Source organism: Cajanus cajan, chromosome 6 (genome assembly GCF_000230855.2).
Source record: "Cajanus cajan strain Asha chromosome 6, NIPB_CcT2T_4, whole genome shotgun sequence".
Classification (NCBI taxonomy): Eukaryota; Viridiplantae; Streptophyta; class Magnoliopsida; order Fabales; family Fabaceae; genus Cajanus; species Cajanus cajan.
In genome coordinates, this window is record NC_138522.1 from 58,930,104 (window position 1) to 58,954,422 (window position 24,319).

At 33.0% G+C, this 24,319-nt stretch overlaps 1 protein-coding gene across 3 annotated transcripts; it reads left to right on the forward strand.

Annotated features, from left to right (window-relative positions):
• The first annotated feature begins 15,179 nt into the window (after positions 1–15,179).
• LOC109796616 (sucrose nonfermenting 4-like protein) lies at positions 15,180–23,264 on the forward strand. 3 transcript variants are annotated; one of them, XM_020356320.3, is made up of 14 exons: positions 15,181–15,426; positions 15,514–15,849; positions 16,000–16,087; positions 17,234–17,398; positions 18,033–18,140; positions 18,247–18,306; positions 18,459–18,548; positions 19,003–19,137; positions 21,156–21,300; positions 21,379–21,552; positions 22,259–22,322; positions 22,432–22,501; positions 22,578–22,695; positions 22,791–23,264. In XM_020356320.3, exons 2-14 carry the CDS (start codon positions 15,737–15,739, stop codon positions 22,880–22,882), a joined length of 1,422 nt encoding a protein of 473 aa, XP_020211909.1. In that variant the 5' UTR covers positions 15,181–15,426; positions 15,514–15,736; the 3' UTR covers positions 22,883–23,264. The 3 variants fall into 3 exon arrangements, with proteins under 3 accessions (XP_029126888.1, XP_020211909.1, XP_020211910.1); XM_020356321.3 differs by lacking the exon at positions 15,181–15,426 and adding an exon at positions 16,728–16,893 and having other exon boundaries at positions 15,827–15,849; XM_029271055.2 differs by lacking the exon at positions 18,459–18,548 and having other exon boundaries at positions 15,180–15,426.
• The last annotated feature ends 1,055 nt before the right edge of the window (positions 23,265–24,319 follow it).

A 24,319-nucleotide genomic window follows, 5' to 3' on the forward strand; every position in this document is an offset into this window, starting at 1 on the left:
ATACACATCCATATTCTTATAACTAACATAAATTTATTTTTCATCATCATCCAAAAATAAAAAAGTTTACTCTGATATTATATATATTTATAATTTATAAATCTTTATTTCATTTTTCATTTTGATGATGGTGAACTTTATTTATATTTTAACAATACTAATAGTAGAAATAAAAATAATGATAATAATAGTAATGATATAAGTGATGAGAATGACCATGTTGATAACATCAATAATAACGGTAGTAATTAATTGTGTTTCTTAGTCTTAAATAAGTCTTAGAATCACTTTGAGACGCTGTTTAACAGTGAGATATATATGTGCTAGCAATCATGCTTTGTCATTACTCTTTCTGTTATGACCCAGCGAACAATAAATCGCAGTGGGGGAGACTATCCGAGAATCACGTTCAGTTGTAGGCCATTGGCGCAGCTCGTAAATGGGCGTTGATCCAATCCCATGTTCTCACTCAACAAGCACTTCATCACCGTCAATTCAACACACCATCACCTATCAAATCACACACCACTCAACAAAAATTAAAGCCCATAAATCTAATTAGGCTACTAATGTTTGGGACCCCCATTATGCCATTTAGTTTGTATTTCCCTTTCCTTGGCAACAACGGAAAAACTAAAAAACAGATTCTTGGGTCCGTTTGGTTGGCAGTAAAATCAATGCCCCCTATGATAACATATAGCTTGCTTTGTGAACCAATCTCATAACCTAGATTCCATGGATAACCCATACCACATTGTTTCTTTATGTGATGACAAAAATGCTAGTTAACAATTGGAAACATGGGTAATATAACAGTAGGAGGATTTCTCATGAAAAATGTAAATAAGAATTTGATCACGACTGTGTTAGTTATATACTTTATTACTTGAAACATGTTTAAAGTTTTAAAACACCCTCTATTAGTTTTAGAACAATCTTAGCGAAATATATATATACTCTCTAATATTATTTTTAATATTGGCTAAAATTTATTAAAAATTATAAATTTTGTGGGTTTAATATTTCATTTAATGGATCATTCCGGATTTAGCAGTAAAATTTATTAAGATTTGTAATATTTAATTAATAATAAAAAATATTAACAACAAAGTGTTAAAAAGTGTGTGAGTAGCATTTTTCTTAATTTTAATGTGTGGGATTCATAGTAGTTGTTTATTAGTTAGAATATTAATAAACTATTGAAAGGGGAACAACAACAAAATAATCAAGAGTACTTAAGTACGCAATGAAAATAATTCCCCCAACTCGTAAAAAATCAACGGGGAGCAACAAAATAAATAAATGGCAAAAAATAATCACAAAGAGACACAAATATTTTTAACGTGGGAAAATCCTCTAAATGTGAAAAGTAGAAATCCACGGGTACAAGCCAGTCAATCAAGCTCCACTATGATCAAATTAGAGTACATGAGAGTCTAATCAAATGCATAAACAAATACTTACAACCAACCGATATATTAAAGCAACAAGTCTTTCCAATTGAAGAATAAAGAAGAAAAAACCTCAAATTAGAGTAACTGTACGAAATTGATTTCTCTAACTACAGAACTCCAATCCATGATCCCAACGGTCAAAACGAAGATTACCGTGTTAAGAACCTGTTATCAAATTTCCAGCCCGATCCAACGGTAAACGAAGTGGGGATCGCAATTTTACTAAAATTGCTCTGTGTGTGGGAACCAAATTTTGCTCTCTTTATCTCTTCTTGGCTGTATAATTTTCTTTCTCTCTTGTTTCCCTAAGAGACCCCTCTCCACTTGGTTTTTAAGTGGGACAAAATTTGGGCTTCTCAATTTTGGGCATTTTCTCTACATAGAAAGGGAGTCCAATACCCAACAATTATATGTACAAATAAAAAAAAAAATCTTATATTAAAAAACAATAAAAAAAATATAAATTAACATAATAATAAAAATAATAATTTGAATTTAAATATGAACTAACTATTTTATTTTGTTCCTCGACTTAAACTATATGGCAAGCAAATATATATTAATATAAAGTGTGGAATAACCTGAAATAGATGTTATTATATAATATATTGGACTATGAATCAGTCGTGTTTTTAACTCAATTAATTTTTAATGTGTTATGTAATTTGGTACTCATTAATAAAATAAATTTTAATTAGCTTCATAAATTAAATATTTATTTAGTAAAAAAATCAATTAAATCGTTTGAGCTATGATATGTGAATTTCACAAGTTTTTTTTAAAAATATTATTTTCAAGCACTATTGCAAAAAAAAATATATTTTAAATATCAAATTGATTATTAATCCAATACAAATACTAGTTCAAAGTTTAATAATTTAATCATGATTAAATCATAGTCAAACAAGTATATTAATAATAATAATAATATTATTATTATTAAATATATAATATCATAATTTTAAAATATTAAAACTTTAAAATAAATTACTTATAGATTCTTAACATTCAATATATACATTAAGGTCCAAACTAAATATAATTTAGACTTAATTATGTTTTTATTCATCTGAATTTGAAAATTTTATTATTTTAGTTTTTTAAATTTAAAACTTGTATTTTTAGTTCTTGCAATTTTAAAAATTATTATTTTAGTCATTATATATATTTTTTAGTTCCTCAAATTTAAAACATGTATTTGTAGTCCTCAAAATATAAAAAATATTATTTTAATCTTTCAAGTTATTTAAAACTTATATTTTTAATTTTTGTAATTTCAAAAAATATTAATTTAGTTTCTCATAATAATTAATAAAATAATTGATAATGATAGCTTAAAATAATTTTTTAGTGTCAATTGGAACTGTAACGACCCGCGTAGCCGTCGCAAAACAAATCTCACCACACAAAATATAGTATGCATATAAAAGAGTAATTATATATACATAAGTCTAGCATGGGGCTCAACAAGTTAGTATCCAAAACTACAAAATAGCTACACCAAGTAGCCCATAAACAAAAAGTTAGCTCCTGCTATCACCTGTAGCCCTGCTACTACACTATAGTCTATCTTTGCTCTGCTCTCATATATAGTATGATCATTGCAGTTCAACCCACATGGAAACAGGTAAAGGTAAGCTAGTGAAAAGAATCAACATATAATTAAATTATAAACAGCTTTCAACTTAATAGCAAGTCATCAATCTCAATAGATTTAACATACAATACATAACAGCATACAACTACATCGCAGTTACACGTATACAACTCATATCAATCAGCAAATCAACATCACAACAGCTTATGCGTCGTCACACATTTCAATTAGGAGATTTCCTACAACATGGGTGAGCAGTTTAAGTGGATAGATCCTACCGAACCGACAACAAATAACCTTTTTAGGCTTGCTAGGTAAACAACAAATTTGGATGCCAATCCACAACACGATAACAATTTCTCAGACTTTGCCACTTAAACAATGAAGTATAGTACTATGTCAGGATACGTTGGGTTTAGGCCTACCACGGCATTAGCTAGCTTAACTAAGCCACCTATGGGATTAGCCTACTGACTATCCTCCAAATACTACAACCCTCCAATACTCAGTTAGGAACTAAGTTCCCGACTTCGTACTTTACTCAAATTGACTGTTTGTAATCGGTATAGCTCGACCTAGCCCCTATACCGTGGTCGCTTTGTACATGTGTGCCTCGACCTTGCCCACACACGGGACCAACTAAGTACTAGAGGAGAACAACACAATGATCACTCTAAGGGACAACTTCCCAAGGAGGGTTTTTAACAAATTGGACTCTAAGAGCACCACAGCTTCCTCAATCCACACAATAGGATGAGTAACTTCGAAAACATCCCCTATAGTCCTAGTGATCAACAACTCATCATTTAACAACACAACTCAGCTCAACAGCTTAAACAACACATTCAACATACAACACAACTCAACTTAACATCATTAATCAGCATAAACATCATACAGCACAACTCAACTTAACATCATTAATCAGCATAAACATTATACAACATTTTCAGAGTTATAGAATAAAACACCTTCGCGCCCGGCACAATAGGAGGCAGAGACTCCCAAGAGTCTCCCAAGCCCAGCGTACCAAACTCACGCTCGACGCAAGTAAGGCAGAGACCTCTCCAAGGTCTCACGCCCGGCGCGCTCATTATGCGCCCGACGCCACCCTAGGCAGAGACCCTCATGGAGTCTCAACGCCCGACGAGATTGAATCACGCCCGGTGCCATGCTAGTAACTCAACTCTTTGAGTCCCTATCTGATATCATGCCCAGCGCGGTTCTCCCCACACCCGACATGAGCCATCCAGGGGCTTCCATTCCCAACCTCGCCCAGTGCAACCAACCTTGCGCCCGACATGCTTGAACAATGAAGCTCTCTTATGGACACACGCCCGACATCAAGAATTACGCCCGACGCAATTTCAAACAGCACCCTTCACAACTTCGAAAATTTTACCAAAAACCTGCAAATCAGTCAGCTCAAACACATGCAATCCATAAAATGAACTACATTCACATCATACAACTCAAAAACCATCTTTTTTTCAACATGCAACCGTCAAATGCATAAAAATCCCCATTTTTCCCAATTTTCCCGAAACCCCGAAAACGAAGAACTCTCCAATCCAACCATCAATCTTCTAAAATCATGCAACATTTGAGTTCCTAAACTCATTTACAACCAATCCTCACGAAAAACTAACTTCCCTTACCTCAGATAATAAGAATCCGAGCTTTCAGGGAAGAGAGGGAGAAAAATAGAAATGCAAGTAGGAAGAAGGGACCGGTGCTCTCAGCTAGCTCCTTGCTCAGCACTTACTGTAAAGTTATGGCACAAATTTCTTCCATATTTCCTGTTTTAAGGAAAACACGTTTCCTTGATTTTAGGCCATGATTATATGCATGGTTTCCTCTTTTTTGCTCCTTGTTTTGTTCCAGGTTTCCTTATTCTGGGTGCATACGCTTCTTCTCAATGCCTATATAAGGCATCAAGCATTTGGAGCAAATTGCAATTGATTCAGCAATCTACACACTTGAGAAAAATCATACATAGAGAGGAAAGATTCAAGAGAGTATTTTTAGTCTATATTTGAGAGATTATCTCTTTGTTCTCATGATATTAGAGAACTTTTTGTACTCTCCTATTTCTACATAGTGGAATTATCTTGCTCTTGATCGCCCGTGGTTTTTTCTCCGTCTTTGGAGTTTCCACGTAAACTTGGTGTGTATTTATTTTTCTTGTCTCTCTACTTACTTCGCTCTATCTCTAATTAACTTGATCCGGTGCTTTCGCATTCCGCTCATTCTTTCTGATACCCAACAAGTGGTATCAGAGCTACTTGTTTAATTAGAGATTCAATATGTCTACCGTCACTAAATTTGACATTGAGAAGTTTGATGGCAAGATTTGTTTTTCTATTTGGAAAGTCCAAATGAAAGCCGTTCTTACACATAATGGATTGAAGAAAGCTTTAGATGGAAAAGCCAAAAAGCCGGTCAACATGACTGATGAGCAATGGGACGAGTTGGATGAAAAGGCGCTTTCAGCAATCCAACTATGCTTGTCCAAGGAGGTTCTTCGTGAAGTAGCAAATGAAACAACCGTTGCTGCTTTGTGGCTGAAATTGGAATCTCTTTATATGACCAAAAGTCTCGCAAACAAGCTTCGTCTCAAAGAAAGACTATATACGATTCGTATGGTCGAAGGTACTCCTATTCAATCTCATCTTCATGAGTTTAATTCTATTATCATGGATTTGGAAAATATTGAAATTAAAATTGATGATGAAGATAAAGCTGTTTTGTTGATTGTCTCATTACCTTCTACCTATAAACACTTTAAAGAAATTATGTTGTATAGCAACAATGATACCTTATCCTTTGAAGATGTTAAATCTAATTTGTTGTCCAAAGAAAAGTTTGATCTTGATATCCACTCTGAGGACAAGGGTGAGGGTTTAAGTGTCAGGGGTAGAACTCAAGAAAAAGGGAGTACCAGTAACAAGAAAAGTAGATCCAAATCCAGAGGGCGTAAATCCAACAAAACCTGTCGTTATTGCAAGAAATTTGGGCATGATATCTCCGACTGCTTTATCTTGAAAAAGAAACAAGAAAGGCAAGAAAAAGGTAAAAATCCTGCTGAAGCTGCTAATGTTGAAACTGATTCTGATGGTGATGTTATGATATCTGTCTCTTCTGATAAGAGGAGCAAAACTGAATGGATTCTTGATTCTGGATGTACATTTCATATGTGTCCTTATAAGGACTTATTCACCACTCTTGAACCTGTTGATAGTGGTGTTGTCTTGATGGGTAATGACACCCAATGCAAGATTGCAGGAATAGGTACTATTCAGATCAAGACTCATGATGGCACTATCAAGACTCTTTCCAATGTTCGCTTTATTCCTGACTTGAAGCGAAATCTAATTTCTCTTGGCACCCTAGAGTCTCTTGGGTGCAAGTATTCAGCTGAAGGTGGAGTTCTAAAGGTATCAAAAGGTGCTATTGTTTTATTAAAAGCTAACCGTATTGGTAGTTTGTATATCTTGCAAGGATCTATAGTGACAGGATCAGCAGCTGTCTCATCTTCTATGTCTGATAAAGATGCCACCAAATTATGGCACATGCGCCTGGGCCATATGAGTGAAAAAGGCATGCACCTTCTGAGCAAGCAAGGTCTCCTTGGTAATCAAGGCATCGGTAAGTTGGAGTTTTGTGAACATTGTGTCTTTGGGAAGCAGAAAAGAGTTAGCTTCTCCACTGCAACTCACCGCACAAAAGGTACCCTTGATTACATTCATTCTGATCTTTGGGGTCCTTCTAAAGTTCCATCTTATGGAGGATTCCGTTATATGATGACTATTATTGATGATTTTTCTCGTAAAGTCTGGGTCTATTTTCTAAGGCACAAAAATGAAACATTCCCCACTTTTAAGAAGTGGAAAACTCTTGTTGAAACTCAGACAGGAAAGAAAGTCAAGAAGCTCAGAACGGATAATGGATTGGAGTTCTGTGAAGGTGACTTTAATGAGTTCTGCGCAAATCATGGTATTGCTAGACACAAAACCATTCCAGGTAAACCCCAGCAGAATGGTGTTGCAGAACGTTTAAACAGAACTATCCTTGAGAGAGCTCGTTGTATGCTCTCAAATGCTGGGTTATGGCATCAACGTGAGTTGTGGGTCGAGGCAGCATCTACAGCTTGCTACTTGATCAACCGATCTCCACACTCTTCACTTAATTTCAAGATTCCAGAAGAAATTTGGTCAGGTAATCCTATTGATTATTCTAATTTAAGAATTTTTGGATGTCCTGCATATGCACATGTTAATGATGGAAAATTAGCTCCTAGAGCTATTAAGTGCATATTTCTTGGTTATGCATATGAATCTAAAGGTTATCGTTTATGGTGTTCTGAGTCTAAGTCACGAAGATTAATTCTTAGTAGAGATGTGACTTTTAATGAGGATGCATTATTATCTTCTGGAAAACAATCATCTGTGTCTTCTTCCAGTACTAATAATCTGCAAGGTACTAGCGAGAAGGTGGAGTTACAGTTAAAATCTGTAGCTCCTAATGTTGATGTTCCATCTTCCTCTACCACTGAGTCTAGCATTGATGATCATGGTGATGATCATCCTATTCAGCAACAGGAAGAATATAACATTGCACGAGATAGGACAAGAAGACAGATAAAATTGCCAGCTAGATACACTTATGACAATTTGACTGCTTATGCATTGTCAATTGCACAAGAGGTAAATGATGATGTTGAACCTGCCAGCTATAGTGAAGCTGTTTCTTGTGTTGATTCTGCTAAGTGGCTAGTGGCTATGAATGAAGAAATTGAAAGTCTTCACAAGAACAACACTTGGAATTTGACAAAGCTCCCCAAAGGCAAACGACCTCTAAGGTGTAAATGGATCTATAAGAAGAAAGATGGCATTCCAGGGGTTGAAGATCCTAGATGCAAGGCGCGATTAGTCGTTAAAGGCTTTTATCAAAAGGAAGGTATTGACTTTAATGAGATTTTCTCACCTGTTGTTCGTCATACTTCCATTCGTATTTTGCTTGCTTTTGTTGCTCTGTTTGATTTAGAATTAGAGCAACTTGATGTAAAGACAGCTTTTCTACATGGAGAGCTGGAAGAAGAAATTTATATGGATCAGCCTGAGGGATTTGTTGTTCCTAGTAAGGAGCATCTTGTTTGTCAATTAAAGAAATCTTTATATGGCCTCAAGCAAGCACCCAGACAATGGTATAAAAAATTTGATTCCTTTATGATTGGGCAAGGTTATTCCAGGAGTAAATATGATGATTGTATTTATTTTCAACAATTTCCTGATGGAACTTTCATATACTTGTTACTTTATGTTGATGATATGTTGATTGCATCACGTGACAAGTCTTTGATCAACAAATTGAAAGCTCAACTCAATGATGAGTTTGAGATGAAGGAATTAGGTGCAGCTAAGAAAATTCTTGGCATGGAGATTCATAGAGATCGACAAGTTGGTAAATTATTCTTATCTCAACAAAAATATATTGAGAGATTACTTGACAGATTTAATATGAATAATTGTAAACCTGTTTCTACTCCACTTGCTGCACATTTCAAGTTATCTTCAGACCTTTGCCCACAAACAAAAGAAGAGATGGAGCGTTTGTCACACGTTCCATATGCTAGTGCAGTTGGCAGTTTAATGTATGCTATGGTGTGCACTAGACCTGATTTAGCATATGCTGTTAGCATGGTGAGCCGATACATGCATAATCCTGGAAAGGATCACTGGAGTGCTGTAAAATGGATTTTTCGGTATCTTAAAGGTACTAGTAATATTGGCTTGGTGTTTGACAGAAACAAAGCTACAACTAATAATGTTGCAGGTTTTGTTGATTCGGATTATGGTGGTGATCTTGATAGAAGAAGATCTCTTTCTGGCTACATTTTTACTCTCTGTAATTCTGCTATCAGTTGGAAAGCTTCACTTCAATCTATTGCAGCATTATCTACAACAGAAGCAGAATATGTTTCAGCAACAGAGGGTGTGAAAGAGGCTCTCTGGATCCGAGGTTTGGTCAAAGAACTTGGTCTCACACAAGATGTTCTTACTGTATTTTGTGATAGTCAGAGTGCCATTCATTTGACTAAGAATAGTCGTTACCACGACAAGACCAAACACATAGATGTTAAACATCACTTTATCCGAGATATTGTTACTATTGGTGAAGTTCTACTACAAAAGGTACATACATCTGAGAATCCAGCAGATATGCTTACTAAGCCACTTCCGAATGCCAAGTTTCAGCATTGTTTGGGCTTGGTTGGTCTCTACAACAAATGATTGCCCCTCTGGGGCTTTATCTGGCGATGAGCAACTTATTAAATTTGAGCCAAGGTGGAGATTGTAAAGTTATGGCACAAATTTCTTCCATATTTCCTGTTTTAAGGAAAACACGTTTCCTTGATTTTAGGCCATGATTCTATGCATGGTTTCCTCTTTTTTGCTCCTTGTTTTGTTCCAGGTTTCCTTATTCTGGGTGCATACGCTTCTTCTCAATGCCTATATAAGGCATCAAGCATTTGGAGCAAATTGCAATTGATTCAGCAATCTACACACTTGAGAAAAATCATACATAGAGAGGAAAGATTCAAGAGAGTATTTTTAGTCTATATTTGAGAGATTATCTCTTTGTTCTCATGATATTAGAGAACTTTTTGTACTCTCCTATTTCTACATAGTGGAATTATCTTGCTCTTGATCGCCCGTGGTTTTTTCTCCGTCTTTGGAGTTTCCACGTAAACTTGGTGTGTATTTATTTTTCTTGTCTCTCTACTTACTTCGCTCTATCTCTAATTAACTTGATCCGGTGCTTTCGCATTCCGCTCATTCTTTCTGATACCCAACACTTACAAACACAACAATCACCACAAGGAAGTTTGAGAAAAAGAATGGGATGGAGTAAAGTGAAGGAAGAGATGAAAAATGAGAAGGGAAGGGTTTTTAGGAGTGAGAGGTACGGGTCTTACAGGTTCAATGTGATATTCTTACTGAGAATAATAATAGTAAAAAAAATGTGTGCAACAAATCTATTTATGACATTTGAGTATAAAGATCAAAATCATATTTTTTATTTTTTATTTTATAAAATAAAACATGTATTTTAAATTTGGCAAATAATATATAAACAATATTTTTTGAAATTACAATATCAAAATGACATTTTAAATTTGATAGACCAAAATAATAATTTTTTATATTTAGAGACTAAAAGTACAAATTTTAAATTTTAGATACCAAAAAATACATACCTCAAATTTGAAAAATTATAGCATAATTAACCATATAATATAATATTTAATTTTAAATTATAATAAAATATAATAATATTTATTAAAATAACAAATCTACATATATGTATATTGAAATAAAAGTGTGAAAAATAATATAATATAAATTATAGATACTGTTGATATACGCAAATTAGCTAATATTTAACATAACTTTAATTAATTTATGTAAAAAAATTATATTGATTATATCAAAATTAAACTCTTTGAAAATTTTAGATGTTTAATACTATTAAGAACAGTAAAACATATTTATTTACGATATCATCTTTTTATATATTATTATAATAAAACATTTCATATCATCGACAAATTAAAATATATTATACATATATTTTAAAATATTACAAAAGTTGACACTCTTATTATTTACAATAATTTATACTCAAATAATAATATAAAACATCAATATAATTAAATTATATTTTTTTATGGCAAACTTAAACTACTTAAATCGGTTTACTGGTGAAATTGTATGATACTCTTTTACCTCAAAATGATTTAATCTAAAAAAAATAATAATAAAAGACAATCATTCATAATTAAAATCATTATTCTAAATGTGGATAAAAGAATTCACATTCACCATTCAATGCCGAATAAAACTTTGGTAATAAAGAAATATAAATATAAAAAATAATTAGACATTAAAATGCAAAACAAATTAAAACTATGATAATTACTTTAAGTAAAAACACATTTATAAAAATAATTAAAATAATTAAATTCCCTATCTTGATATCATAACTGTTCCAGTATGTCTTAAAGTCCCACATCGCCTAAGAGTCGATGTTAAGGGTAGTTTATAAACACCCTCTCTCCTTAATCCACCAAGGCGCCTTTTAAAGGACAAAATCGTGACGGCCCAACGAGTGTCAAAGCGGACAATACCTCGGGTGCGGTCATCCTAACGATGACAGCGAACTTAATGTAGGAACATTTGGCGCTAGAAGGAGGGCCTAGGCCACTCTTGCCCCTTAGCATCGACTGAGGGACTTGTTCCGTTATGCCTAAAAGTTCCACATTGCCTAGGAGTCGAGGCTAAGGGTAGTTTATAAACACCCTCCCTTCTTAACCCACCGAGACGCCTTTTAAAGGATCACATCGCCTAAGAGTCGAGGCTAAGGGTAGTTTATAAACACCCTCCTTTCTTAACCCACTGAGACGCCTTTTAAAGGACAAAACTGTGACGGTCTAACGGACTTACGGTAGGAACAATAACTAATGACATCATCTCATAATATTAAATAAATGAAACTTAAGTTTCATCTTTTGCAATATCATCCTATCCAACATGCTCACCTAGACATGTCATTTACCCCAAATAACAAACAATAAAGGTGTGCGAATACATTTTATACATGTTAAAGCACATATAAAAAAATCAAATAGAAAACTAAAATACACGACACAAACACACTTCAATACACAACTCAAAACACTTTATATATGAATTTTTGTATTCTTAATTTTATATGGATGTGATAATGAGTAATTAAACATTCACTTTTACTAGTTACGACAAAGATTCATACGAGCTAGCCAATATTTCATAATTGACCATAGTTAACGCTTATCACGCATGTTAATAACATGCTTCCCTAAGTTAAAACCCTTTGGGCTAATAACCCTCCTAATTGGATTTATAAACCAATACATCTAAACAAAAAGATATATAAATACATGGATTCTATATAGCAACACAACACATAAATGATTCATGGTTATGCAACAAATTGACTTAACCCTTTCCTGACAAAGTGTAGACTTTACAAATTACCAAACAAAGTTTGATATTTAACATTGCTAAGCATAGCTTAGACTTCACTCTCAACATTCGATTAGCACAAAAACTTAAATAACCCGCAACACAATATTTCATTCAATAACTCTTACTTTTAACAAGATGTTATAGATTGATGTAATATGCACAAAGTTGTAGGTTTGATCTTTGTTATTGTCATTGTTATTCTTATTGATTACAAAAATATGACAATATTACTAAGTTCTGATTACCATTAATGGATAATTTCAATAATATATATATATATATATATATATATATATATTAATTTAAAGGTTCATACTACATTATCTTTTTATCTTTTAAGGTATGAATTGATTGGCACAAAAGCGTGTTAGCTCAATCAATGAGTTTTTAAGTTTTGACTATATTCAATTTTATTAAATGTTCATAAAGAGAACGTGTCGACAGTAGTAATTTTATTAAGATGTTATAAATACTTATTATACTCAATAATTTATATTCTATGTCAAATTTTAATGATCAAAATGATGAATTAAAAATTATTAATGCATATATAAGTCTATAAGATTTTAAAAATTTTGAAAACTATTTAATACTTTGTTTTATTAATTTAAATCGATGGATAATCATAAAAATATTTTATATGTTGATTTGAATTAATAAAATGGAGTATCAAATAATTTTCAACTTTTAGAATAATTTGCATACTTGATCTATGTATTAAGATTTTTTAATTCAATGGTTTAATCATTTAAATTTGATGTAAAATATAAATCATTAGGTAGAATAAGTGTAGGTAGACTTTTTCTTGGAGTTAGTGGATCTTTCCTCTCTCTCTTCACACACACATATACACATACACATAGGGATGACAAATATACCCGTACCCACGGGTAATACTCGAACCTGTCCTGACTTTGACGGGAAATACCCGGTTTGACCGGGTACGGGTAAAACCCGATACTTTAAATCGGGTACAGGTACGAGTACGAGTATGTACTTACCCGTCCCGTCCCCGTCCCCGTTTTCATTTTTAATTTAATACCCACTTTCAATTTAACTATATTAAATAATTTTAATATTTTTTTATGTGTGATTATTTATTATAATATAAGATAGAAAAATAACTTAATTATAATTATAATATAATAAAAAAATAATTTAAAAATATCATTTTTTTATAAAAAATAAAAAATAAATTTTTTTACGGTACGGGTACGGGTACAGGTATAGCCGATATTCGGCAGGGACGAGGATGATGATGAAAATCACATACCCGACGAGTACGGGTACGGAGACGTGGATAAGTTTGACTTGCAAGGACGGGAACGAGTATCATGAAACTCGTACCCGACTCGCCCCGTTACCATCCGTACATACACATACACATATACATACACATGTATATATATATATATATATACATACATACACATATATATTTTAAAAATTAAAATTGCATCATTTTTTAATGTGCGAATTTATTGATATAAAAGTAAGTTAGCTCACTAAATGAGTTTGACTTTGAGTTTCGATTATATTTAGCTTTATTAAATGTTATAAAGAGAATGTGTCGGCAATAATATTTTTATTAAGATGTTATAGTTGATATAATATGCATAAAGTCTTAAATTTGATATTTGTTACCATCATTGTAATGTTTACTAATTACAAAAATATGGCAAGATATTACCAAGATTCAATTGCCACCGGTGAACAATTTTGGTAATATGTTTTATATAGATTTGAATTGACAAAATAAAGTATTATTTAGTTTTCAATTTTTTAAAAAATTTATAGACTTATTTATGTGTTAAGAAATTTTAATTTAATGATTAGATCGTTGAAATTTGATGTAAAACACGAGTTATTAAATAAAATAAGTTTACTTAAACTTACTTTTAGAATAAGTGGATCATTTTTTGTCTCTCTCTTTACACATATGAGGAGAGTTCAAATGACATTGATGTAATTTTTACCAACTATTACACTGTTAAATAATTTTTAACTAAATGTAAATTTTGTCAATCCAGTCGTTAAATTATAACGTAATATCACCTTATATGTTTATATAGAATTTTATTAAAGTTGAACAATAATTTAAAAATATTTAAAATATTCATATTTTAGTATATTTTAAAATGTATATACTACAATAAATCTGTTATATAATAATGAAGTATTAAATCAATTTAGATTAATATAAAATTATATATATATAATATAGACATAATAAATTATTAGTCTAATAATATATTTTGAAAAATTTACTTAATTAAAAATTATTAAACAGGGTAATAATTGATAAAAATTTCATATATTTTTTAAACCTTTCTATATATGTTAATTTAAAGTTTCAAATTGCATTATTTATTTATTTATTTTTAACGCACAAATTAATTGACGTAAAAATATGTTAGTTCACTAAATGAGTTTGATTTTAAGTTCCGACAGCTTTATTAAATGTTCATAAAGAGAACGTGTGGGTAATAGTAATTTTATTTGATTTAAATAACATTTATTAGTTTAAAAAATATATGTGATATCTATCAAATAAAAGTATATTGATTGCGATAAAAAAGTATATTAATTAAATGTATAATTATGTTCTTTGTATGTGTTGTAATTTCTCAAATTGATTTTTATACTAACAATAACAAATTTATTAAACGTGTTTATATGCATACATGTTATCGACTTAATTTTTGTTACATTAAATCTCTTATACATTCTTAATTTAGTACTTAATTTGATCTAATGAACGAATAATACATTCCTAACTCAGTCTTAGTATGAAGACCAAACTAAGAATTTCCTACGTATATATAGAGACCAAATAAAAGTTAAAGGTTAATGTAAGACATAAACACTAAATTGACAATGTTCAGACATGTAATAACTAAATTATATATATCTAATGAAGTATATTATTATTTTGTTTTTGGAACTCTATGGTCTCTATAAATTAAAATCAATAATTATTTAAGAAAAAGTGTGGAATTAATAAATGGAAATATTGTATAAATTGTGTTTGGGGGTGTGTTTGAATCTGAATCACAAAAATCATAATTACTGCCCACTGCATTGCATTTGTGTTCCCTCTGTTTTCTCTTCTCTCTCCCTTTATTCTCTGCCTCTGCCTCCATTTTTATTATTTACTTTTTAATCATTTATATTTAATTAGTGCTTCCGCCCTCCTCCATTCTCTCTCGCTGCATCACATACATCGTTTTCTCTCTCCCCTTTTTGACCTAAATCCCTTTCTGCTAATTCCGCGCATTTTTCCGTCACGGATTGCACACAAATTGTACTCACCTTTCGGAACTCAATGGTGCTTTGGATTACTCTTTTTTGTTTTTCCAATTGACGTCACTCTAATTCGTTGATTTTTCAGGTGGTCAATTGTCGATCAAGAGGTTTCGATTAACATTGCTCGTGTTTTCGCTATTATTGCAATTAGGAGTGTGGTGTTGATTGTGAAGGTGCACTGCATGTTCCGTTCTTGAGGAGAGGGGGTCCTCTGCTCCGAGGATTCCCGTCGTTGGTTGTTCAGATTCGTGCCTCTGTTCCAAGTTCGAGAGTTGCTCTGAATTTTAGGGGTCGAATTTCTGGGGGAAATGTTTGCTTCAGTTGCGGATACGGCAAGTGAGGGGAGTGGAGTTTTGATTCCTCAGCGCTTTGTTTGGCCTTATGGGGGAACCAGGGTGTTTCTTAGTGGTTCCTTCACGAGGTATTCCGTTACTTATTAAAACGCTACTTGCTGTTATGATCCTTCTTCTTTGTCATGCAGCGTGATAGATGTGATTGTTTTTGTGGTTTCTCATTTTTCTAGTGTTAGGAATGGGAATTAATTTACTAATGGTGACTTGTATGTACACAGATGGTCGGACCATATAGCTATGTCTCCGATGGAGGGATGCCCTGCTGTGTTTCAAGTTGTCTGTAACTTAATGCCGGGACATCATCAGGTTGTTTGGCCTCTGAATTTGGTTGGCTAACATGAGGAAATGATCCCTTGTGTGATAGATGCTTTTACTTTGTTTACTTGTATGTATGTATGTGCCTGATGGTCAGTGTATGGGAACCAGCTCGTCAAATTGTGTTTGTGTCCATGTTGCCAGGAAAATGAAAACCAAAAGGAGGAGTGAGCTTGTAAATTAATTACTTTAAGACTCAACTTGTGTGGTTGTGATTTTAATTTAGATTTTGCAGAAAGGAATAAGGAGCTTCATGATGATTTTCAGCTTTCATTTGGGGTTTGTTTTGCATCACTAATTGATGGGTAAAAATTTGGCATGGCCTTCATGGAAGGCATGAGAGTTGGTCTTGCCCCTGTTGGAGTTGTTGGAATGAGTGAATGAGTAAACATTGATGGTTGGAATTGAAATGACAACATTTGAGTAATTTGTGTCATTTTTACCATGGAGGAAGTCATGCAAGCTTGTTTTCTCAGAAGCAGGATGGTTGGTCAACTAGATGGTAGATTAGACTAATGAGTAATGATGTACTCGATGATATCATGATACCATGCAAAATTTTGTTATTGCAGGAGATCTAAATTTTTTTGAAGCATCTAGTTGACCATGCAAAATAATTTCGTTTTTGCAGGAGATCTAAAAATTTTGATTACTAGATTGAAAAAAAAAAGGGAGAATCACTAGGGTCGGCCTAGTGGTGGAGAGATTGGGATAGTAAGCATGAAGTCATAGATTCTAAGTCACTTCTAACCTCAGTGCGACTATTGTACACATAAAAAAAAGTTTGAAAATATATGGTAGGTTGGGTTTGTATTTTGTTTTATAATGGAACAAATATTGATTAGGATAACTTATATGCTTACAATTTTATCGTCACATTTAGATTTGTTTATGCTAATTTTTATGAAATGTTCCATTATGACATGCGCTAACAAGTAGATAATAATTTTATATTCCATTTATCTGTGCAGTATTTTACTGTCCTTACATTCACGCACAGTGTTAGTATGTTTGATATAATTCACCTTGTTGATATGATATCTGATATTTTAGGAAATATTAAAATACTGCTCCGCAATATGGCAAGGATAATTGATTCACACTGACAGTAATAATATTGTTTCCAATTATGTGCAGTACAAATTTAATGTAGATGGTGAATGGCGGCATGATGAGCAGCAGCCATCTGTAAGTGGGACCCATGGAGTAGTCAATACTATGTGTTTATTTAGAGAACCAGATATCTTACCTGCCTTAAATACTGAAGCACCTGGTAGATCCCACATGGAGGTTGACAATATGGTAAGTTTCTTCTCCCTTCTCGCTTTTTCCCTGTTTGCTATTGTTATATTCAAGTGTTTGTATAGTATTCTAATCAACACAGGAGCTTGACTCCTCCTGTGTGAATGGACTTTTCTTTCCAACACTAAAGAAATGACACAGGAGCTTGAATCCCACATTGGCTCTGTGGTAGCAACTGAATTTCCATATAATATATAAAGGCTCTCCCCTCTTTACAGACTTGCTTTTCGGAGTGGATTCTCCCTTGCATCACTAATGCTATGTTTTTAACATAAGTTTGATTATTGTTGTCTTCAACGTGGGGTTCATTTCATGCAAAAAAAATGTATGCATTTGTAGTTCTATACATGTGACTGTAAAATTCCAGTTTAATATATTACTAAAGTCAGAGTTAACTGTAAGGTAGATTTATCAGGTATTTAGAAGAAATAATTATCCAACACACTCGTAATGTGTGGCTGTGGCTGTGTGTAAAGTTCCTTTATTCCCTCTATGATAACTTTTTGATACAAATGAAAAAAAAATGATGCTGAAAAGTCTTGAATCTTCTAGTCTTCTTTTTGCTTTGAAAAATTAGATATCTTAATTTTTCTTGTATATAATCTTATTTCAAATGCAACACTTTTTTACCCAGGAAGCTAATCCCAGGATGCCTGTGTCTGATCTGGAGGCCTCTCGCCACCGTATATCCGAATTCCTATCCACACATACTGCATATGATTTGCTTCCAGAGTCAGGGAAGGTTTGAATATTTCTACCTTCTCAATTTTCCCTCTCCTCATTCAATAAGAATTTGAAATTTATTTTGTTTTAGCTCATTTTTCTTGATTGGTTTGTTACAATTGCAGATCATTGCCTTGGATATGAATTTACCAGTTAAACAAGCATTCCATGTTCTATATGAACAGGTTTTCCCCGCTTCTCTACTCCATTTATTACCATGACTTTTTTTTATCCCTTTCGATTTACATGAGGGCACACACCCATGTCCATGGAAGGAATGCCCATCTGCATGTCTGAGTTGTTACCTTGTATGAATTGTAATGCAATCTGCTTTCAGGGTGTATCTATGGCACCACTATGGGATTTTTGCAGGAGCCAGTTCGTTGGAGTCCTTAGTGCAATGGACTTCATTCTAATATTGAAAGAGGTTTGTGGGGAATAAATCATTTATGCAACTCTCCTGTGCCAGTTTTTGGTAAAAGTCATGATTTGCACCGTACAAATAGTAATTTTATAGCATTGATATTTTAAGCTACTTAACAGCTAGGCACAAATGGGTTTTAGGCTAATAATAAATCATTTATGGAATTGCTATTAGATAATTTGTGCTAATATGAAATATTAAAAGATATTTTTTTTAAGGAGAGAGCTTTACAAGTATTTCCATTCTGGAATCTCTGATGCTTATGTCTTAGGCAGATATCGTCTTGTTCCTCCAATGTTACATATGTATGTGGTTTAAGAACCTTCTTGTCGACATCTTGATTGTTCATTGTTACTTTTTTGAGTATCTAATATATGATTCATAGCCTACTGTTATAATGGAATGCATGGTGCGTATTTCTGTGAATTCAATAGTTGTGTAACAAGCATAATTTCAGCTGGGGAGTCATGGTTCAAATCTGACTCAAGAACAACTCGAGACTCATACTATCGCAGCCTGGAAAGAGGGAAAATTACAACAATACAGAACACTTGATAGTAATGGGGGATCATATCCTTGGCGATTTGTTCATGTAAGTGCTCATCAGAAGTTGTGATAAAATTTTCATGTTTTCTAAGTTATTCTTCCAATATCATACTGTGTAAGATTGTCAACATTTTACATGTTCAGGGTTGTAACCTGTGACATATTCAGGAATACATTTGCAACATAATTGATGAGTATTAAGTCCTAGACAATATGAATATCTTGTAAGACATTTTAGATGTAGGTATATACCACTGGTTCAATTTACATTTTTTTGGTGCATGAGTTTCATTTGGTTTGATTTTAAGAAAAAAATGTACAATTTTAGTTCATGGCCTGAGCTTTCAAGCCAAAGAATGTGTACTGAACCAAACTGAGATTGTGTGCACATACATGCGTACATATGTGAACAAAAAGCAGCGAAACAGTATCTTATTTTAGAAATCAGACTAGAATTTAGAAACAAAAGTTTGTTTTTGTCATGTGTCTAAAATGTATGCAATAGTCATATATAGGAAGTGTTGTAGGGAGATGATAAACATGTTGCAGTATATGTGAATGAGAATTTCCCTGTTTTATTATGGAATACTATCAACTACTTTAAGTTTCATTTCCTTCTCGTGTTGTGGTGGATGGGGAAAAGGATTCTTTTATAGCTAGTTGCAGCCTGTAGGAGACCTAAGTATTGCTATGCTATCTTTTTAGGATTTGAGCCTTAAGTGGAAGCCAAGGGTGGAGCCACATTATGGCTTGGATGGCTATTGACTACCCCAAAACTTATGTGAATGTGAAACATTGGCAAATTAAGACTTTTTGCTAATATTTTTAAATGTTTATTTTTTTGGACTTCCTTTGATCTAATAGTTGGCTCTAGCCCAACAGATATTTTTCTGACTGCCAATTTTTAGTGTTTGGACTTTGGATGAGCTTTTTGCTGAAGCTGAAGTGTTTACACAGTATGTTTATTGCTTTAGTTAAAAATTTTTAGCTCTTAGAAAAAGTGCAAACAGCATTTTTTATTCTTTCAGAAGTTTTTTTCCCTTCCCTCTTAAAGTGGTTTCAAGAAACAATACTTTCCTATTAACAAAAGATCACCCATTCAGGCATGAATGTTTTAGGCAGCTTCTTGTTCTTTTTGAGTTTTCTCTTCTATGGTCGTATATGTGTTTTTTCTCCAGTATTCTTCATAAAATTAACTAGTTGTGATCATGAAGTACCTGCCAAGCTCAAAGGAAAAACTTATTATACCACTATATGTTCAGGTATATGTTATGGTAATGAATGTTAGACTTTAAAGGAGGAACGAGAAAAAAGGTGGATGTGAAAATGAGTGTAAAAATGGATTGTAGTCACCCAAGGAAGGACATGATGTGGAATAATTGTATACGAGGAGATACTGGTATGATACTGATTGATGAAAAAATGACAAACTCGGTTAAGGTGATTTGGACATGTGCAAAAAAAAAAAAAGCCACTAGAATCACCAGCGACATGAATAGATTGCATGGTTTTCAACCTTGTTAAAACGGGGAGAGGGAGACCTAGGAGGACATTGGAGGAAATTGTTGAGAGTGACCTCATGGTGACCAATCTCCCTGATAATTTGATCTTTAACCGATATGTAGCTGATTTCACCTAGTGGTATGAGGCTTTTTGTTGTTGTATTCCCCATAAAAGGAGCACCTAGTTTTTAGTGAACTGGTCAGCTACCATTTCACGATCCTTTGGTATATTTCTAGAAATATTCAGATGTAGATTTTCTCGTGATTTTCTCTTATCAATTAATTAGGTCATGCTTCTGCTCCATTGCTTTTCCCAGTTGCTGGTTTTTTCTTTTGTTATATACTGCTTAGTATTTTGTTTAATATAAATCGCCATGGCTTCTTTTGCATTCATATACTTGATGATGATTTAACATATGTAGTTGAAGAAATTGCATTTACTCTAGAGCTTCATTCTGATTTTGTTTCTAGATTTCCCCTCCATCTATAAAAGGACTGGAGGTGAGCTTGAGTCTTTTCTGATTGGACTTTTTGCTGTCCACTCCTCCCCCTTAATCTTCAGGCTGGACCCCATGAATGTCTAAAAGATGTGGCTTTGAAGGTTTTGCAAAACAAGGTTTCAACCGTTCCTATCATCCATTCTTCTTCAGAGGATGGTTCATTTCCTCAACTGCTACATCTTGCATCCCTATCAGGAATACTAAAAAGTAAGATTCTGGGTCAACTGGTTATAGTTATAGATAAATGATTGGAAGTTGGAACTCATGTATGGACTTAATTTTCAGGTATATGCAGGCATTTTAAACATTCCTTGAGTTCTTTGCCCATTCTTCAACTTCCTGTGGGTTCAATACCTTTGGGTACATGGATGCCTAAAGTTGGGGATCCAAATGGACGGCCACTAGCAATGCTGAGCCCAAATGCTTCTGTTGGTGCTGCTCTGTCTATGTTTGTTCAAGGTGATCATTCTTGTGTTTGATCTGGTTGGTTAGTTATGTTTGTTCCCCCCTACAATTTTTTTCTCGAAGGGTTCCCACTTCAAATTCACTCCAAGGGTATTTCTTTCAATATCAATTAAGATAGGGAACACACAATTGAAGGGGAGGTTTGTGCACACATGGCGAACCTTTCATTTGTACACAAACCAATTGAAACAATCAATTTGTTTGACAAATATTTTGCATGTTGGACTCAAATCTGAAAATATAAAAAAACTTAAGTTTCAATGGCTAGTGTATCGAATGGTACAATGTTTCACTTAGAATTTTCCAAATTAAAGTGTCATTTCATGAACATATTTATGATTGTTATTTTGTTTTTGGCAAGAGGGATAATATTTAGTGAATAGCTGCCATGGAAACTGATTTTTTTCCCCCTTCTTTTTTTCATGATTTAGTACATAGTATTAATAGTGTTGCAAAAGTCAGAATGCTTGCATTGTAATTTTTATCTAGCTTTCTGTATCCTTTGTGTATATTGTTGAGAGTAAAACAGATGCGTATTGGAATCTGTGTCAAACTATGCAGCAAAAAGATATTCTTTATACCGAAATCAACTAATACAATGATTTATTGTTACCCTTATTCTCAAGTACATAATAATATACAGTGTACCACATAATTACCTTAGTTACATTTGTTTAGCAAATATGTTTTCTCTTTGCAGCTGATGTTAGCTCAATACCGATTGTGGATGATAATGATTCATTGCTTGACATGTATTCAAGAAGGTAGTATTTCCATTTCTTCCCCTTTTTCTGCCCCACGTGTATGATTTTCACATGTATACTTTCAAAGGTTTCCTCAAGATATATGAAAATGTGCCTATTTTCTTTTCAGTGATATTACTGCATTGGCCAAAGATAAAGCTTATGCTCGGATATCTGTCGATGAAATTAGTATTCATCAGGTAAATACCACGTGATGGATATTGCATTTGTTTGTTAGCAGAAACTGGATCTAAATATTTGTACTTATGGTTGTAGGCATTGCTTTTGGGACAAGATGCAAATTCACCTTATGGGCTTTATCACGGCCACAGATGTCACATGTGTTTGAGATCTGATTCATTGTACGAAGTGATGGTGCGGTTGGCTAATCCTGGTATTATTTTCTTTACTAAGAAGCTCCTGCTTTCTTGGTTAAAAGATTGACACTAGTGTCTTGGTTCACTTATTTCCTTCACTTTACTCACACAGGGGTTAGGAGACTCGTGGTTGTGGAGGCTGGCAGCAAGCGTGTGGAAGGGATAATTTCTTTAAGTGACGTGTTCAGATTCTTGTTAGGCTAGTTGGGATTATATTATAGCGGTGGTTGTTGCATTGCAAGGGACTCGTTTGTTCTATTTCTGACCTCCTTACTTTTCAGAGTCCTTGGTGCTTTTGCCCTCGTATCATATGCTTTCTAGGATACAGAGAAAATTATGTAAATTGAGGATCGTTTTTCTCCTTTAAACATCTTTTAACCGAATCGTTTTCTCCTGTGTGCCGGCACATTTGCAATTCATGTGTCCAGTGCTAACAGAAATCAAGGAGAAACCTTGGGTAAAAAAAATAAAGAGTAGGAAATGATTAAATATATAGCCCTGTACAGCACTATGCTGTTGGTTGTATCCTTGTAATTTAAGGGTCTTCTTTTTCCAGACCATTATGACATCAGATTTCAGCTGACAATCGGGAATTCGTTCATGAGTTCTGTGACTTTTAGTAGGTTTTGTTATTTATTATTTGGTTACGGATGGAGCCAGATAGATAGGATTGGGGGAGCCAGCTTACAAAAAAAAAATGATCTTATAATAAATATTATTTTTTATAGAAAATATTCACAATTATACATGTTTCAGAACAATTCAAGAACATAAACGTAAACCTAAGACGGTAAACATTGTTTTTAAATATCATAAATGTCAATCAGCTTTACTTTTACATGTTACTATTATCTACATGAATTGATAATATTTTTATTTTAATGTTATTTTACAAAATTTGTTAGTTTTTTTTTTTTTTTGGGTTTTGAGGGGGTGGGGGACGGGGTTAAGTAAAATGGGCATTCGTTCCTGCACAAGAATGGATCAAAAGTTTTTACATGTAATGTTGATTCAAAGCTTAAATATATTAATTTAAATTTAAAATATTTTATTTAGGTACAATAGTTTTTTTTTATAAAAAAATCATTAAACTAACGACTGTTTGCACCTAGTTAATGTGTTTATACAATGATGTCATACATTATTAGGCCTCTTATTTATTTATTTTATTAATTTTAAATCAAGTTTCTAAACCGAAAAATATTGCAATCGGATATTCGATCTTTTAAAATTTGTGTTAATTTTGTAATGGTTTGAAGTCACAACAAATTAACCACGTGGACTCGATTACAAAAATTATAAAAGATTAAAAACTCAATTATGTTTTTTATTTTATTTATTTTTATTTTTTTATTTTTAAAGTTTAGGGACTAAATAAAATATACAATAATGTATATTATAATATCAAACATGAGTCTTCGGAAACTAAAAACAAGTATCGCTATTTTATTTAAATATATATTATTATAATAAAGAGAAATACTAACATACAAATTAAGTCATAAAAAGGTAGGCAAGTTGACTGTATCAATCTACCATCAACTTGGTTTTTGGTAAGTCATGTTAGGTATAAACGGGTTGATGTGTCAGAAACCTCAACCAGTTTCACAAAAAAAAAAAAAATGGATCTCAACAGGTTGT

Bases quoted from the DNA above. Each gene is read 5' to 3' on its own strand.
- LOC109796616 (XM_020356320.3), top strand. From the start codon at position 15,737: ATGTTTGCTTCAGTTGCGGATACGGCAAGTGAGGGGAGTGGAGTTTTG. The intron at 17,399-18,032 runs GTAAGTTTCTTC...TTTTTTACCCAG, and splicing joins ACATGGAGGTTGACAATATG to GAAGCTAATCCCAGGATGCC. The intron at 18,141-18,246 runs GTTTGAATATTT...TTACAATTGCAG, and splicing joins TGCTTCCAGAGTCAGGGAAG to ATCATTGCCTTGGATATGAA.